This window comes from Hippopotamus amphibius, chromosome 9 (assembly GCF_030028045.1).
Source record: "Hippopotamus amphibius kiboko isolate mHipAmp2 chromosome 9, mHipAmp2.hap2, whole genome shotgun sequence".
Taxonomy (NCBI): Eukaryota; Metazoa; Chordata; class Mammalia; order Artiodactyla; family Hippopotamidae; genus Hippopotamus; species Hippopotamus amphibius.
Genome location: NC_080194.1, coordinates 45,395,834 through 45,414,473, shown reverse-complemented (window position 1 = coordinate 45,414,473; position 18,640 = coordinate 45,395,834). Strand labels below are relative to the sequence as shown.

Below are 18,640 nucleotides of genomic sequence, written 5' to 3'. Positions count from 1 at the left end.
AGAATTTCTTCAAAGAATCAATAAGCGGCAATTATCTTCAAAGGGTGCTCCATCCACATAGCTAAGGAACTCCATAAATTACTTGTAAGAAGTTAAATATTTACTAATTATTCTCCAAAAGAACAATATATAAGTCTTACCATATTTCCCATCATCTCTGCCTTGATAATCTTGGCTCCCAACTTGTTCTTCTCATCAACACTCAAAATGTGGATAGAGTCATCCACTGGGCTGCTCCTGTTTGAACAGGACAGATTAAGAGCATATGAAATATAGGTACATATTAACAACAAAGTTGTTGTTGCAAGTAACATCACTAATATGCAAATGTTATTTTAATTGACCTTAACAAAGCATTCAGCACAAACAGATCATGATTCTAGTACATTAAATAAATAACCCTCCATGCTCTACCATAAATCAATACTTAAAGATTCTCTGTTACAATGCTATGATGGTCTATGCCAGTTATACTCTTTGACCAAAGATCCAGTAGCAATGAGAAAAATAAGTCAACTATTCGTTATTACTTAATATTCCCATACTCATTCTAAAAAAGAAACAAAAATTCAAACACTAGAATCAGGCCATATATTCTACATAGCTAGGGAAACTCTTCTCATTTAATGTGATACATTACTGATAACCTAAGAAACTATAATCAGAAAATTACATTTAACTGCATTTGAAGAATAAAAACAGTGACCATGTGCTCTTTTGCAAAGTTAACCCGAAATTAGACACTATAAACTAATTTATAACCAATATCACGTGTGAAACCTATACTATGGAAGCATCACAGAAGAAAAGAGAAATTTCCAGGCAAGGTCAGATTCCTGGCATATACAAAGTTGTCCCAACTTACTGCCTTGAGAAAGATTTGAGAATACAGTGCAGGGAGGGTGAATCCAGGCAGAGCCTGAAGGATTCCTTAATGAAAGAGACATAGCTAAGAGCCCAAGGCAGCTAGCGAGGGGAGAGCTGCACAGTGAAAAGAAACCCAGAAAAGTGCGGAGAGTTCCCCTTGAGAATTCAGCAAGAAACTACCTGTAGGGAAAGAACTATCCCAAAGGATTAGAGGAACAGTAGTCAGCACTCCTGGTTATAGTGCTGGTCCCACAAGCCAGACTAGGAAAATTCATAATTCTGAAAACACCAGGTAAAGTATTAAGGGTCTTGCTTCATTAGTGGGAAATAAGTCCTAGACTAAATGCTGCTCTGTGCCCACCTAACAAATATTAAAAGCAGGAGTCAAAAGGACCAGTTTGCAACCAAGCTAACAGTGTCCCAAAACAAAGCTCAAGAGTACTTTATAGGAATGCAAAAATATCCAGCACTCAATAAAGCAAAATTCATAACATCTAGAATCCAATTAAACATTATCAGACATGCAAAGACATAGAAAAGTAAAATCCATAATCAGGAGAAAAAGCTATCAATCAAACCAAGAACTGACACAGATGTAAGAAACAGCAGATAAGGGCATTAAAAGTTATTATTATAAATTTATTCCACATGGTCCAAAAGAGACAACTGAGATATAAAATAGATCAGAATTTAATTTCTCCAAGTGAAAATTACAGTGTCTGAGATTAAAAATATACTGAGTATGATAGCATTAGAAACTATACAAAATGAAACACAGAGAATTTTAAGAGTTTTAAAACCGGAAAAGAACAACAGAGAGCTATGGGACAACCTTAAATATCCTACTAGTCATGTCACTGGAGTCCCTGAAAGAAATAGGAGACAAAAGAAACAAAGGCCAAAATCTACCATATTTGTTGAAAACTAAAAAACTTTCATACCCAAGAAGCTCACAAAATTCCATGCACAAAAACAAAACAAAAAAACTACATGGAAAAAAAACTACAGCAAGCACACCATAATCAAATTGCTCAAAACTAGTGACAAAGAGAACATTTTAGAGCAGCCATAGGAGGGGTAGAAAAAGACACTTACACACATTGAAACAAAAGAAAGTATGAGAGCAGATTTCTTATCAGAAAAAATGTAAGCAAGATTTCAAGACCCCACTCTCAATACTTGATAGAATAAGTAAAGGGAAAATCAGCAAAGATATGGAAGACCTGAATAACACTAGCAACTAATATGACCTAATCGACATTCACAGAATACTCCACCCAACAATAGAATATACATTTTTATCAAGTGCGTATAAAACATTTACCAAAATAGACCATATTCTGAGCCACAAAACAATTCTCAATAAATGTAAAGTCATACAAAGTAAGTTCTCTGACCACAGTGAAATTAAATTAGAAATCATTACCAAAGACATCAGCAAAAATCCTCAACTATTAGGAAACTATTAGACACGTAAATAATCTATGGGTCAAGAACAAAATCAAAGAGAAATTTAAAAGTATTCTGAACTGAATAAAAATATAAACACAAAACAGAATTTGTGAGATGCTGACAAAGCATTACTCACAGGGAAATTTATAACACTAAATACTTATATTAGAAAAGAAGATCTGAAATCAATAATATCAGCTTACAACTTAAAAAAGCAGAAAAAGAGCAAATTAAATCCAAACTAAGCAGAATTATAAGAAGTATTAAAAACCAAAGTGGAAATAAATAAAAAACAAAAACAGGAAAGAAATTCAATGAAACCAAAGCTTATTAAGACAGTCAGCAAAATTGATAAACTTCTAGCCTGACTGATCAGGACAAAAAAAAAAAGATACAAATTACCAATAAAGAAATGATAGAAGCAAAATGACAACACATTCTAAGCACTTTACAAAAAAGACATACAGATGGCAAATAATCTCATGAAGAGATGCTCAACATTAACAGTCATTAGGGGAAAACAAAACCATAATGAGATACTGTTACTCATCCTCCAGAATAGTGAAAATTAAAAAGACTGACTATTTCAAGTTCCTGCAAGAATGCAGAGGAATTGGAAGTCTAATACATTGCTGGTGGTAATACAAAATGATACAACCACTTGGTAAAATAGTTTGGCAGTTTCTTAAAATTTAAACATATAGTTACCATATGATCTAGCTATTCTTCTCCTAGATATTTACTCAAGAGAAAAGAAAGTGTACGTTCATATTAAGACTTGTACATGAATATTTAAAGAAGCTTCATTTACAGCAGCCAAAAACCAAAAACATTCTAAATGTCCACCAACAGGCGGATGGAAAAACAAATTGCAATACAATATATCTACTAATGGCATACTATCCATCAAGAAAAAGGAACAAACTATTGTTATATGCAACAATACAGATGAAATTCAAAATAATTATTCTGAATAAAAGAAGCCAAAGCAAAAAAAAAAAAAAAAGTGTGTAACATATGATCCCATTTATATAAAACTCTAAAAATATGAACTCTATTCTACAATTAAAAAAAAAAAAGATGCATAGTTGTCTACAGGCGTTGCCAGGGTGTGTGGAGGGGCAGGAGAGATGATTATGAAAGGGCACCAGGAAACTTTTCGGGGTGATGGTTTTTTTAAGAATACACACATTTCAAAACTTTCCAAAAGAACTTTAACAGCTATACGTGGAAATTATATTTAAATACTGAATTCCTTTTGGGCAAAAGAAAAAAAAAAGAAATCTGTTAATAGATCGCACTTGGGGTTTTTGTTTGACTTGGGGTTTTTTTTTTTAAGACATTAATCTCTGGAGGAATTTCAAAAAAATCATTTCTACTCATGTTGGTGAAAGGAAAGGCAATATTATCATGCTTAGACTAAGAAATGTAAAATATTTCAGGTAAAGCACCTGAAAAACATGTTTTTGTTCCCCCTCAAGTTCTTTCCGTCTACGTTTTAAAACCAATGCAGTGGGGACACTGCAGTCATGTAAGCAGGAGAACGTAATTAGTTTTTTTTTTTTATTTTTTTTTTGTTTGTTTTTTAAGCTCTTTACTGGAATATAATTGCTTTACACTGTCGTACCAGTTTTTGCTGTACAACAAAGTGAATCAGCTGTATTTATACGTATAACCCCACATCCCCTCCCTCATGTGCATAATTAGTTTTTATATGCTTTAATAAAAGGTATTGCTTGTATCATTAGTTGTACTATTTTGTATGGAAAATATTTTCCAGTAACTTTTTTCAAATTCAATTCTGAGGTACACATCATTTTTATTGTATTGTAAATGTAATTTGTTTGAATTTCAGGCAACTCACTAACATGTCAATAAAAATTTCAATAAACATGAGATGAATAGCAGAAGGAATCTGTCAAAGTCATCTGATTTAAGTTCCAAGGAATATCCCTGATAGAAAAATAACCTCCCCTTGTTACTTCATTCTTTGTCACACAAGACCAGATAATTTTTTTCAAATTTGAATGAGTAAAAGAAACAGTCTATTTCTCTTTCAGTTTCTAAGGATGACTTAAAGGAAATGTGCACATGGAATAATTTTAAGGCAGTTTTATTCCAAAGGTTCATTAATATTTTTTGGTAAAAAAATAAGCTTATAGCAGTAAGTCATAACAATGAGAGGACATTTCCATTTTATGAGCTGTGTGTAAACCAAATTATCACATCACTCTTTGTGAATGTGGTCCACATACAGACAAAAAGGGAACACCAATATTCTGGGAATCATGTGTTAAGAAACACTAAGTCATCAAGAAAGAATTCCTATAATTTTCTCCCATCACCCACCTCCGTAGCCACACTTTCCTCTTCTTTAACATTTCCACTCAAGGCTAATCCTTCTCCTTGTGTGAGTACACTGGATGATACAACACCCACATTAACCTTGAGATGCTGCTTGATGATCCTTGAGATCTATATGTTTAGCTTCTTCTAAAACTCAGAGTGACTCTTTCCTACTAACATATAAACATATTCAAGTACCTGCACCTTAAAAAAAAAATGGGAGTGAGGGAGGCACTTCATTTAACCAATACCTGCCACATATACTTTCTATCTCTACCATATCATAACCCATAGCCATAATATTGACTATGAAACTGGCTTATAAATCCTCTTTTACAATGATAATATTCTTGATTAAATTGCCAAAGACCTCTAATATTGTCTATCCAAAGGCACACCCTTGTCATTCTATCAGACTCTTCCCTGTTTTTGAGAAACTTTACTTTTCTCTTCACTTCTCAGTAGGCAAGCTTAAAGAATCAATCAAGAGAAGGCAATCAAGAAGGTATGCTGAAGTCCAACCAAAGCTTACAAGTTTCAAGAAGATAACTGGAATCTCAAGAGACCTTTAAAGGGGCAACTTTCATAGTCATGAAATTCGTACTCCACACATCTTTTTTTTGTTGTTTTGACTGGGGTGGGGGGTGGGTATTTGCTAACAGAATGGTTTATTAGCATATGGAACATAGATCAGGATAAATGAGATGATACACAAGAATTCTGAACATCTCTGACATTTTCAATATTAACAGATACTTCAACACACTTAAACTGATAGAATAGTAATAGGTATCAAAGACATTAAAATGAAAGCTGTTGGACATCAGTGACTAAAGAACACATTATTGTTAACACATAGCAAAGACACTGCTCTGCAACAAACAGCAGGGACAGACTCTTGCATTTATAACGGAAGACTAAGCATTTATAATGATGAGCAGATACTCTGAAAGAAACATCACCATGACATCTGCAGTTATCCTACAAAAAGAAAAAAGTACAAGCATTTCTCATTTTCCAGTATTACTGCTATATTTCAAATGATTTCTTCACAATTATTTTCTAAAAAGCAAATCCTATTTTCCCATTAAAATATACTCTCTTTACAACACACACACACACACACACACAGATACACACACAACACAGACTCTGGCTGAAAACTTTTAGGAAAAAGTAATTTAAAAAGCTCCAGACCAATGACATTTCAGAAGACTTAAGTATATTGCAATTATTCTTTGCCTGCTGACAGTGTTCCTAGATCTTGTCCCTTTAATTATTCTTTTCTTACCACTTGTTCTCAAATTTTCTCCCCTAAGGATCTCATGACTAAACTCAAACCCTTCAAAACCCAGTATCCTTCTTTTGTCCTCCTAGGCTATCATAGCAAACTCTGCCAAGGTTTTTAACCTTTTTAACCTTATATAATATTTTATATTATATAAAATGGGTTAGTTCCTGATAGCAACTTAGATAAAATCTAAATTAAGGACATCACATTAGTTTTTGTTCATATTACATACTACCCTAGGTTTCAAACTCTTGAAAATATACAGCTAATATATTTTCCAATAAAACAAAACTATATACAAACACATTGTTTCGAAGAATAAAAAGCTTAAAATTCTTAATCACATGGGCCACTAGTAGAGGATGTTTTCCAGCTACTTAAGGGCCTAAAAAGGACAAAGGAAAAGAATGATAAATCTGATCACAATAAGAATGAATGAAAGAATAGATGAAAAAAGACAGAAAAGAGGAAATCTAAAAACGATGAAAAGATTATAGATATCACATGACAACTATAAAAGTGCTCACAAAAAAAAAAACCTCAAGAAGTAGGCAAAACATACGACTAGTTAATAAAATAAAATTAAAATAAACACTTATAAAAATATGCCAAACTTCACCCATGCTTACATAAATGCAAATCAAAGAAAGCTTCTGTTCCTCAACAATGTATCTATGGCAAAGATTAAAAACCTCAACAATACTATCGGCAAGGAAGCGAAAAGCCATTCTCATACATGACTAGTAAGAATGTAAACTGCTTAGTACAACAGAATATATAAATATAATCCCACTCCTTGGAATTTATTTTACAGCTATATTTAAGTAGCATGAAAAAATACATATACGAAACTATTCACTGTAGCATTAATTAGAGCAACAAACTAGACACTACCTAAAGTCCATCCATAGGAAACAGATGAGAAATACTAGCTTATCTCTAAGCTTTACAACAGAATATCAAAGAAACTTTAAAATGAAAAAAAGCATATACATGTGGGCTGGTGTGAAAAGATCTTTAAGATACACTGACTGGAAAAAAAACAAGATTCAGAACAGTACAGTCCTATGTTAGTATATTCCAGGACCCACTGCCAATACTAAAATCTGCAGATGCTCAAGTCCCTTATATAAAATGGCAGTCAGCCATTCAGCCTCCATGGGATCCCCATCCTTAGATTCAACCAACCATGAACTGAAAATATTTAGGAAAAAAATTCCAGAAAGTTCCAAAAAACAAAACTTAATTTGCCGAGAGTTGGCAACTATTTACATAGCATTTACACTGTATTTACAACTATTTACATAGTATTTACATTGTACTGGGTATTATAAGTAATCTATAGATGATTTAAAATATGGGAGAGGGGACTTCACTGGCCCCTCAGTGGTTAAGTCCTCGCCTTCTAAAGCAGGGGGTACACATTCGATCCCTAGTCTGGGAGCTAAGATCCCACACACCTCACAGCCAAAAAACCAAAAACATAAAACAGAAACAATACTGTAACAAACTCAATAAAGACTTTAAAAATGGTCCACATCAAAAAAAATCTTAAAAAAAAAAAAATAGATAAAGTATATGGGAGAATGTGTGTAATACTTTTTATATAAGGTACTTGAGCATCCCCAGATTTGGGTATCCACTGGGGTCCTGGAAGTAATCCCCTGGTGGATACCAAGAGATGACTATAATTACATTATATGTTATCTCTTGTAAAAAGGTCACAGACCCAGGAAATGGCCAAGTGTTACTTACAGTTGCCAGATAAAACACATGACACCCAGTTAAATTTTAATTTCAGGTATAAAATAATTTTCTTTTTTAGTTTAAGTATGTCCAAACATTTTTATTTGCTAAATCTGGCAACCCTAGTTACGTAACATTGTGCAAGTCACAACCTCAACTGCCTCAGTTTCTACAACTGGAAAATGACCAGGTCAAGTCTATGATTTCTTTTAGTTCTAAAATCAGTTCTATGATTTTTTTTTTCTAGTTCTAAAATTCACTGGTTTCAAAGCTCCCTAGATTTCTAGCATTTCATAAAGAATTCAACATACACCCAGGACAATGTTCAAACAAATTAACAGCTTCTAACAACCCTTCACTGAATCTTTCCACTTCCTGAAAACAGGCATTCTTCAAGGTCCTACCCTTGGTTTCTTACTTTATATGATTCTACATGCTCAGGAATTCTTTTTTGTTTCACATAAATGTGAATGATTCCTAGATTGTCCTTTCCCGCTCCAGTTAATCATGGAATTCACAGAAAGCCTCAAAACATCTGTAACATCAAAATTAACATATCTAACAAAGAATATTGTCTTCAGACCAAAAAATAAAGCCTTTAGTGAGTGTCTGTATTACAGTGTATCTATTAGAAGCTTACAATACAATATACAAACATGAAGCAATCATAGAACCAAAAGGAACACTAACAATGTATGGCTGCTTACATACTCTGCTTAGCTGCAGTCACAGAAGTAAACACCTAAAGATCAACCAAATGTTAAGCCAACCCTAATGATATCAGGAAATAAGAGGATCATCCCACTAGCAACAGGTGACTGGAAATAGTCTACCCAGAGTTAAGCCTGGAAAATTATATATGTACACAGCCTTAAATATTCTCTAATCTCTGCCATGTTTATCCAGTCACTACAACTGGATTTCTCCTTTCATTTCCTGGGAACAAAGCCCTAACTTGAACCAGAGCCCATATGACTGGGCCTCCCATCATTCAGCCCAGATTTTGCCAGCTTCCCTTCCTCCCTCCTACTGAAAGCTATGCACCGTGTTCTATAATCCACGGCTTCAGATGGCGTCACTAACAATAGTGATTTACCAGACTCATGACCCCAAACCACAATGCTTATACATACTACTGCCACCAATGAATTCTACTATTTTCTAAAACCTCTTCCTTTAGTGTCCCATTCATTTGGTGGTATTTTAAAACATATCTGAATGATCATTCAAGTATAAGTTGGTTATTATCCTTTGGATACTCATTTTCTATTTATGGTTATTTCAAACAGTGCCAGTCCTACAGCTAAATCAAGTTTTCCTAGGTTTGATCCCACTCAGCCTGGGCTTCCTGATGGACTGACTCAGCCCCATATATAAGTGCTACAGGTACAAGAATAATAAAACCAATAAGTGCTACTTATTTTCCTAATCATTATAGGTACACCACTATCCTATCTATATTTTGCTTTCAAAACTCTAACATTAGGGGACTTCCCTGGTGGTCCAGTGGGTAAGACTCCACACTCCCAAGGCAGGTGGCCCGAGTTCGATCCCTGGTCGAGAAACTAGATCCTACATGTATGCTGCAACTAAGAGTCTGTATGCTGCAACTAAGGAGTCCGCATGACACAACTAAAGATCTCGCATGCCACAATGAAGACCTGGCACAAAAGGGAGGGAGGGAAGGAAGTGAGGGAGGGAGAGAAGGAAGGAATGGAGGAAGGGAGGGAAGGGAGGGAGGGAGGAAAAAAAAACCTGGCAACTACCACAGTGGATTTCTTTCTCTGCAACACAAGCACCAAAATTCATGCTTCCCTCTGCAGGATCTTTCACACATCTTTTTCACTTCATATTTGGGCTATGGCAGCATATTTTTCTTCAGTCTTCTAGACCTTCAGTAGGCATGTAATATTTACAAATACGATTATACTTAAAAATGTAGCAATTTTCTTTGGAAGTAATATGGCAGTACTAACAAAATCTACCAAAATATTTCTTGTAGCATATCCATTTAAAAGAATTACTAAACTTATTTAGTTTTTTAGATTGTAAAAAAGCAACAAATTTTGAGGAAATATAGCTACTGAATTCATCTTCTGGCTCTTTTTGTTAAATACACTGTGAAATGAAATATAATCCATAAAATGAAACTACTGAACTGTTAAATGTGCATCTCTTATCTCTTCCATCAAATTTAAGAAACAGAAGGTCTTAACTCATCTAATTAGTAACTGATGCTCTAAAAATACAGTTCAGTTCCATGAATCCTCTGGACCTTAATATTCATTTATCAGTTTAGAAAACAGATGACAAAATACCCAGTAAATGAAGACTTTGTATCCTGTAGATGTTCTTTTTGCAGAGAGTTCTCTCTCAAGCTTTCATCCTGTGATTTTTCTCTCACGTCTTCTGAACCATGTCCATGGTCAACACTGTGACTGGCTTCTAATGGTTTTCGATTTGAATGTTTCCTGTCTCCTTCTCTCCCATCAGATCGACTCCACCATGATAAACTTTCTTTGCTGCTCTCTTTGGATTTTCGAAAACCACAATGCACAGAATCCTGAGAGACCAGTGCTGAAGATGAACTAGACGGTTCGAAATTTCTGTTCTTGCTATGAAATGACAGTTCTTCATCATCAGAGGGTCTTAAGAATTTAGGTCTCAAATTTACATAAGAAAACTCTTGATTTTGCTTTGAACTGGATTCTCTTCTACATGTTTCTAAAGACCCAGATCTAATATCTTTTTCATTACCACTAAACTTATCTCTATTGATATTGTTTGCAATATCTGTTGTATTATATCTATCTCTTGAACTTTTATTATATTTTACCAAGTCTGATTTTCTACTTTCTTGACTACTTTGTGCTTTATCTGAGTATGTTGGTTTCCTCCACCGTTCTCGTCTACAATCTTCTTTCATAAATGCAGTTTTTTCAGCTTCTTTTAATTTCAACTGAAATATTTCCATTGACTAGAAAAGAAGAAAAATTAAACAAGAAAATTAAACAATTTTAAATAAAATTAAAAATGGCTCAATGACTTATAGCCCACATGCCACTGTGTCATGATACACTGTCATGCAGCACAATGAAAGAAAAACCCAACAAAGGAGAATAAAAGAACCAATCATTACATCTGACATAGGCTGAAATATGTTCCCCCAAAATTTACATGTTGAACCCCTATCCCCTAGTACCTCAGAAGGTGATCACATTTGTAGATAGGATCTTTAAAGAGGTGATTAAGTCAAAATGAGATCATTTGGTTAGGCCCTAATCCAGTATGACTGATGTCCTTGTAAGAAGAAATTTGGACACACAAAGAGACATGAGGAATGCACACATGCAGAGAAAAGATCATGTGAGGAGAGAGCAGGAAGGCAGTCAGTTATGAATCAAGAAGAGAAGCCTCAGAAGAAACCAAAGCCTCTAAAATCTTGATCTTGGACTTCCATTCTCCTGAACTGTAAGAAACTAAATTTCTGTTGTTTAATCCACCCAGACTGTGGAGCTGTGTCATGGCAGCCCTAGCAAGGAAACACACTACTATAAACTGAACTTAAAAAAATATGAATAACCAATGAAAAATTGCCAAATAATGGAAAAATTCTGGGAGCTCAAAAGGAGCCACTTAGACCAAATGACCAGCACTAAAAATATAATTCAAAAAACAATAAAAACATAGTTTTTAAAAGAACAATTCCTACTGTCAGTGAGAGTCAAGATGTTACTACAATGCTAAAACCAAACAGACTCTCATGAAAAAAAAGAGCAGTCCAAGAATAAGAAAGACATAGATTAAACTATCTTCAAAAACATGCAGGAGAAGAACAGAAAGTGTTGAATCCAAATTCATGAATTCAAGACTAGCCTGGGAATTTGTTATACTTAGGAAAAGATGGTAAACAGATGTAAGTTATAGGGAAAAGACACATGGACAATTAATTCTACACAATCTAGCATACACTAGTACTTTCAGAAAGAAAAAGCAAAGATAACAGAAGCATTAACAAAAAAAAAAAGGGGGGGAGAGAAAAACTTTCCCCAAGTAATTTTCTAAATCCAAAGGGCTCATCCAACAGCCTTAGGAGAGGGGAGAAAGCGAAGCATACAAAGATTCATACATAAAAAATTCGAACTCCTGAGTCTCAAAATTCATTCAGAAAAAAAATCCTTCACAAGGATTGGATCGGGGAAGGAGGGAGTGTGAGCATGTAAACGAAACAGAGTTAGGTAAACAACATATTGCCTACAAAGGACAGAAAGTTAGACTGTTATCAACTTTTCACTTACAATACTAAATGCTAGAAGATAATGGAATAAAGATAAAATTTTGAAAAAGAATTATAAGGCAGTAATTCTATATATAGAATTCAATTCAGTCAAATTATCCTTCCTTGACATAGACAAAATAAAGTCATTTTCCAAAATAAAAGGAATCAGAAAGTAAATCACTAATTAATTCTGGGGGAAAAATTACTCAGGATCATTAAGCCAAACCATAAACGAATTAAGGCAAAGATCTCTTAAAAAAGGAATGTATGCTATAAACCAAATGGCAAATGTAATGGTTAAGTCTAAATAATTGTTCTTGTAGTTGTGAAGAATACAACTGTCAAGAATACCATGCATATTTTTTAAATTTATAGTAAATTGTAATTAAAATTTTAAATTTTCAATAAAATCTGAGAGTTGAGATGGAAAGTTATTATAGTCTAGACAGAAATAATACATTATATTTCACTTTTTCAAATTATTTCAAAAATACAGGTTTAACATGTTTCTTAAGTTTAATGATAACATGAATAGAATGAAAATAATGGCAGCGGGGAGGAGGTGTTTTCATAATTTAAGCATTGCCTCATAGGCAACTTTTTTCTTTCTTGGTGATACATAAATTAATGATGTATCTACAATTAGTGGCTTCTTAGATTCAATGAAATATAGTAATAATAAAAACAACAAAAACAGCAATTACCACAATTTATCCAATGTTTATTGTATTATATCTTTTGTATTTTTTAAGTGGGCTTTACAAACAATGCCTAGGTTCAGATTTACTCAAGAACTACATAATCTTGGTTATTTAAACTCTGTCTGCCTCAGTTTCCTCATTTAGAAATTATATGGGTTTCCCTGGTGGCGTAGTGGTTAAGAATCTGCCTATCAATGCAGGGGACACATGTTCAAGCTCTGGTCTGCGAAGATCCCATATGCCACAGAGCAACTAAGCCCGTGCACCACAACTACTAAGCCTGCTCTCTGGAGCCCACGAGCCACAGCTACTGAGCCCACATGCCACAACTACTGAAGCCCACACACCTAGAGCCCATGCTCCACAACAGGAGAGGCCACCGCAATGAGAAGCCCACATACCAAAGCGGAGAGCAGCCCCTCGCTGCAACTAGAGAAAGCCCATGAGCAGCAATGAAGACCCAACACAGCCAAAAAATTTAAAAAAAAAAAAAAGAAAGAAAGAAAGAAAAAAAATTCGGAAATTATATAAGGGACTTCCCCAGCAGTCCAGTGGTTAAGACTCGCCTTCTAGTAGTACAGAGGTGGGAGGGTTTGATCCCTGGTCGGACACCTAGGATCCCATATGCCTTGTGGCCAAAAAACCAAAACATAATGCAGAAGCAATATTGTTACGAATTCAATAAAGACTTTAAAAATGGTCCATATTAAAAAAAAAAATCTAAAGAAAAAAGTTTAAAAAAACAAGAAATTATATAAAACGTTACAATTCAAAAAATAAACTTATAATAACTCCTAAAAAACATAAAAAGAAGACTAAAGACAATTATATGTATAAATAAAGAGATAAATTCAAAACAAAATATTAACAAATTTAATTCAGTAGTACATTAAAGGAAATGCCATGATCAAATATTCAGGCAATTCACCTCATTAACAAAAGAGAAAAAAAATCATAGTATCTCAAAGGTTACCAAAAAAGTTATTTCATAAAAATTAGACACCCACTCCTAATTTAAAAGCAAATTAACAAAAAAGCAAATTCAAAAAACTCTGAATGCATGGATACTTTTTAAAGATGACAATCTTCATTTTAAATGCAGGAAGTTATCACTTAAACACAGAAAGAAAAGTATTTTTAGTAAAGTTCTGAAATTCTACTTCAAAAATACAAGAAAGTTTAACTATTGTAATAACGAATAGGAAAAAGCAAAAGTACTCACCATTTGCATTTTTCCAGATAACCCAATTAAAAAAAATGGATAACCCAATTGAAAAAAAAAACTATAGGTTTAATGACAAGAGTTAAAAAATGAGCAGACTATCACCAGGTGAGTCAGAAAACATAAGGGAAGAAAGATTCAATATACAATTGCTGCCTATATCCTATAAATTGACAATTTCACTTTTAATAAGTCATTTAACAAAACAGCCAGATAAGTATGTAAAATGCATTGGAAAAGATGGCCAGCACAGTGCTGTTTAACAGGGGAAAAAATAAAAACATATAAATGGCCCTCCACTGACAATTAAATAAAAAAATAACGGTAAAACCATATAAATAAATATGTAAATATTAAGAGATTATTAAAATGTATATATTTGCTGGCATCCAACTACTTCTGCTTGTGTAAGTGAAAGAAGCAGGATGTATTCTATAAGCCTTTATTTTATAAAACCCTTTATTTTAAAAGTATATAATAACCAGAAAAAAAAATCTAAAAAAAAAAAAAATTAACAAAAATTCTCTTAAAACAAAGGATAATTTTTCTCTCTTTTTTTTTGTTTGCCTTCTCCTTTCTAAATCTTCTTTCTTCTGAAATTAAAAAAAAAAAAAATAGGACACCAATCACCAATAGCTACTGAAACAAGAAAGATTATTCACACATGGTGAATGGGGGAGCTGGTTCTAAAATATATTACTGTATGATTCCATTGTCTTATATACACAGACACACACACACACACACACACACACACACATGGTAATCGTGTCATGATGTATGCAAGTTAAATCATTATGCTGCACATCTTAAGCTTATGTAGTGCTATATTACCAAGTATATCTCAATAAACCTGGAAGAAAAAAATAAGCAAACATCACTTTTTCATAGCAAAAATAAAAAGTATATACACACACCCTCTAAACAACAACCAAAAAAACAACTGTTACAATCTGAAACTCTGGGATTACAACAAAAACTCTTAAATAAACCAAAATCTCTGAAATATACCAAATTTTCAACAGTGGTCATGTCCAGAGGTATACTATGAAGACTCTCTTATAGTATTTAAATTTCTTCACTGGAAAATGTTGCTTTTACATTAAACACAAGCATACTTAAATTTTATATACTTAAGTTTTTTATTCATTGAGTTTTATATTTAAATATGCTACATCGGTTTACATAAAAATGAAAAGCAAAAAATGGCTTCAGCAACATACAGACTTGAAATTTAATATCAGGTCAATTCAAAAGTGCTTCCTGGCACAAAACACTGACAAAGTCATTTCTCATATAACTCTGAAAATATGTATCTCCTTAATACCAATACTTACCCCATATCTTTCAGCTACAATGTCTTCAAAATTTCTATTTTGTTTCTCAGCTTGTTCCTTCATTCTCTGGTAAGACTTTCTTAGCCAGCTTAAACCACCATCTTCTACTACTGAAATTAAATTCCAATATTAAATGTCAGTTATACTTTTCATGTGGTTATGACAGAATATTTATTGCTACTACAATGATTCCTAACTATAAAATTACACATCATTCCTTGAACTTTATAAAAATCATAAGTACATTTAAAATTCAATATATCTTTAAGTGCCTATATATGCAAGGTACAGTTTTGCAATTATGAGAATGGAAAAAATAAAACTACCCTCAAAAACCCTGCAACCTACGAGAATGAGGGTAAAAGGACATAATTATAACAAAACAATATTTGATAAATATTATAAAACTTATAAAGAGTTATATAAAAATGAAAAAAGGGAAGGATTACTTCCAAATGTGAGGTTAGGGAAAATTTCACAAACCAGGCTGAAAAAAATGAGTTGGATTTCTATAGACAAAGATAAGAGTAGGCAGGGCATTTCTCGAAATAAATAAGGAATAAAGATACATACATGGGGAGAAAAAGCTATTTCAGATGCAACACAAAGAACAAATAAGGAGCTGAGAGTAGTCAAGATGGCAGAACAGGAGGATCTAGGATTCACTTTTCCCCACAAGTATATCAAGAATACATCTATAAATGCAATAATTCACATAAAGCACCTGCTGAACACTAACAGAGGATCTCGGACACCTAAAAGGACAAGACAAGACCCCTGTGTAACTGGGCAGGACAAAGGAGAGAAAGTGAAGAAAAGGAAAAGAGGAAACGGGATGGGACTGGAACCCCTGGCAGGGGGCTGAAGGAGAAGAGAGATTACCACACCCAGGGAAGCCTCTTCACCAGCAGTAAAATACAATGAAATAGAGGCGTTTCAGGAAGAAAGTGCCGTCTCCTGTGGTAGTCAGGAGAGAGCATGACTTGTACCTCAGCCTGAGACGGGTGTCCACCAAGGTGAGTGGGGGCTGGCTGCTGAAGCAAGATGTCAGGAGAGTGGACCCAGGGAGAGAACTGCTGTTGGCTGCGTGGAGACAGCCTGAAGGAATGAGAGTGAGGAGCTCCACAGCTGGGAATGCTCCTGGAAGAAGCATGGACTGCCTTAGAAGCAAGGCGCCATTGCTGAGTGAAGCACAAGGGGCAGGGCTGCCATCACAGCCTCTCTCGCCACACACCAGCCCCTGCCTCCACTGGCATGGGAAGAGATTCCCAAAAGAGCAAGTGTGCACACCCCAGTTGTTGCCACCTTGCCCCCCTCCTGTTTCAGCAAGCATGTTAGCTCCCATCAGTCGCCACCTCTGGCCCATCCCACCTAAGTGAGCAAGTGTCCCACAGGCAATTGCTGCCTTTTCCCCCTCTCACCTGGGAGCAGCAGATGCCTGAGGGTGGCCCACACGCAGAGGTGGGACTGAAACCAAAGCTGAGCCCCAGGGACTGTGCAACTAAGGAAGAGGAATTGACATCTCTCCATATAGCTACAAAAGCCACTGATTAAATGCTCACAATATCCAATGCCTGCAGAATATGTGAATGGACAAATGCTCCCACAACTGAGACCAGTCTAGCTTTAGCAACTGTGGATTTTGGGACATGTGCACACAGGAGTTGGGCCAGGTCAGAGCCTGTGCTGCCACCGCACTGCCCACATCAGGTCCAGAGACCTACCTAGAGGTCTTGGAGTGCCTCCTGGGGAGATGGGGATTGGCTGTGGCTCACCATGGGGGCAAAGACACTGATAGCACAGACCCCAGGGAATTGTTTTGTTTTGTTTTTTTAATTACTTTACTTAATCTTAATTTTTAAATGTAATTTTATTGGTCTATTTTTAATATTTTTTATTTTTTTCTTTGCTTTTGTTGTCTTGTTTCTTTTTGTGTTTCTTTGGTTTTTTATGTGTCTTTTTGTTGTTTCTTTTTCTTTCTTTCTTCGTTGAGCTTTGTTTTGTTGTTTTTTTGTGTTTATTTTTTGTCTCCTTTGCTTTTTTTGTTCTTTTTGTTTTGTTTTTTGTTTCTGTTAGTTTTGTTTCTGTTGTTTGTTTTCATTTTGGGGTATTTTTGGTTGGTTGTTTTCTTCTTTTTTGTTTTTGGTGTGTTTTTTGGATTTGGGAGGTTTTTTTTTCTTTTTCTTTGGTTTTGTTTTTATTGTTTGTCTTGGTTTTTGTTTGTTTTCCTTTTTTTGTTTTTCCATCATTTTTGTGTTTATTTTTTTTCTTTGCTTTTTTATTGCCTTTGTTTTTTCTTTTTGTTTTTGTTAATTTTGTTTTTATTGTTTGTTTTGGTTTTGGGGTTTTCTAGTTTCTTTGGTTGTCTGCTTTTTTCGTGGTGCTTTTTGTTTCTTTTTGGTTTTGTTTGCTTGCTTTTGTTTTTCTTATTTGTCTTGGATTTTCTTTGTCTGTTTTTTTTTTCTTTTTTTTTTTCTTGGCCACGCCCTATGGGTTGCAAGGTCTTGGTTTCCATGCCGAGGGTTGACCCTGGCCACTGGCCCACCAGACAATTCTCCGCCCCAGTGAATATTAATCAGTATGACATCTCCCAGAACTCCCCATCTTAGCACCAATACCTGCCTCGACCAACCAGCCTATAAGCTCCAGTGCTAGGCATCTCAGGTCAAACAACCAGCAAGATAGGAACACAGCTCCACCCTTCAGAAGACACACTGCCTAAAGTCGTCCTAAGCTAAAAGACACCCCAAACCACACCCCTTGACACAGCCCTACCTATCCGGCTCCACCCACCAGAGCGCAGGCACCAGGCCCGCCCATCAGGAAGCCTACACAAGTCCCTAGACCAATATCACCCACTGGGGGCAGACACTAGAAGCAGCAAGAGGAACAACACTGCAGCCTGTGGAAAGGAGATGACAAAAACATTAAGTTAGACAAAATGATCAGACAGACGAATATGCTGCAGACAAAGGAGCAAGGCAAAACTCTACAAAACTAAATAAATGAAGAGAAAATAGGCAATCTACCTGAAAAAGAATTCAGAGTAATGACAGTAAAGATGATGCAAGATCTTGGATACAGAATGTAGACACAGATCAAGAAGATACAAGAAATGTTTAACAAAAACCTAGAAGAATTAAAGAATAAACAATGATGAACAATACAATAAATGAAATGAAAAATACACCAGAAGGAATCAAAGGGAGAACAACTAAGGCAGAAGAACCGATAAGTGAGCTGGAAGAAAGAATGGTGGAAATCATTGCTGCAGAACAGAATAAAGCAAAAAGAATGAGAAGAAATGAGGACACACTCAGAAATCTCTGGGACAACATTAAAGAAACCAATATTCAAATTACAGGTGTCTCAGAAGAAAAAGAGAAAGAGAAAGTGTTT

The 18,640-nt window shown here is 34.8% G+C and overlaps 1 protein-coding gene across 1 annotated transcript in view; it reads right to left on the bottom strand.

The window, feature by feature from the left end:
• CWF19L2 (CWF19 like cell cycle control factor 2) overlaps nucleotides 1–18,640 on the bottom strand; it is a 146,564-nt gene that overhangs the window by 77,831 nt on the left and 50,093 nt on the right. The window contains exons 7-9 of the mRNA XM_057748615.1: nucleotides 15,242–15,351; nucleotides 10,021–10,679; nucleotides 141–237 (exon numbers count right to left, since the gene is read on the bottom strand). Of these exons, the coding sequence (XP_057604598.1) occupies nucleotides 141–237; nucleotides 10,021–10,679; nucleotides 15,242–15,351 (866 nt within the window). The remainder of the gene's footprint in view (nucleotides 1–140; nucleotides 238–10,020; nucleotides 10,680–15,241; nucleotides 15,352–18,640) is intronic.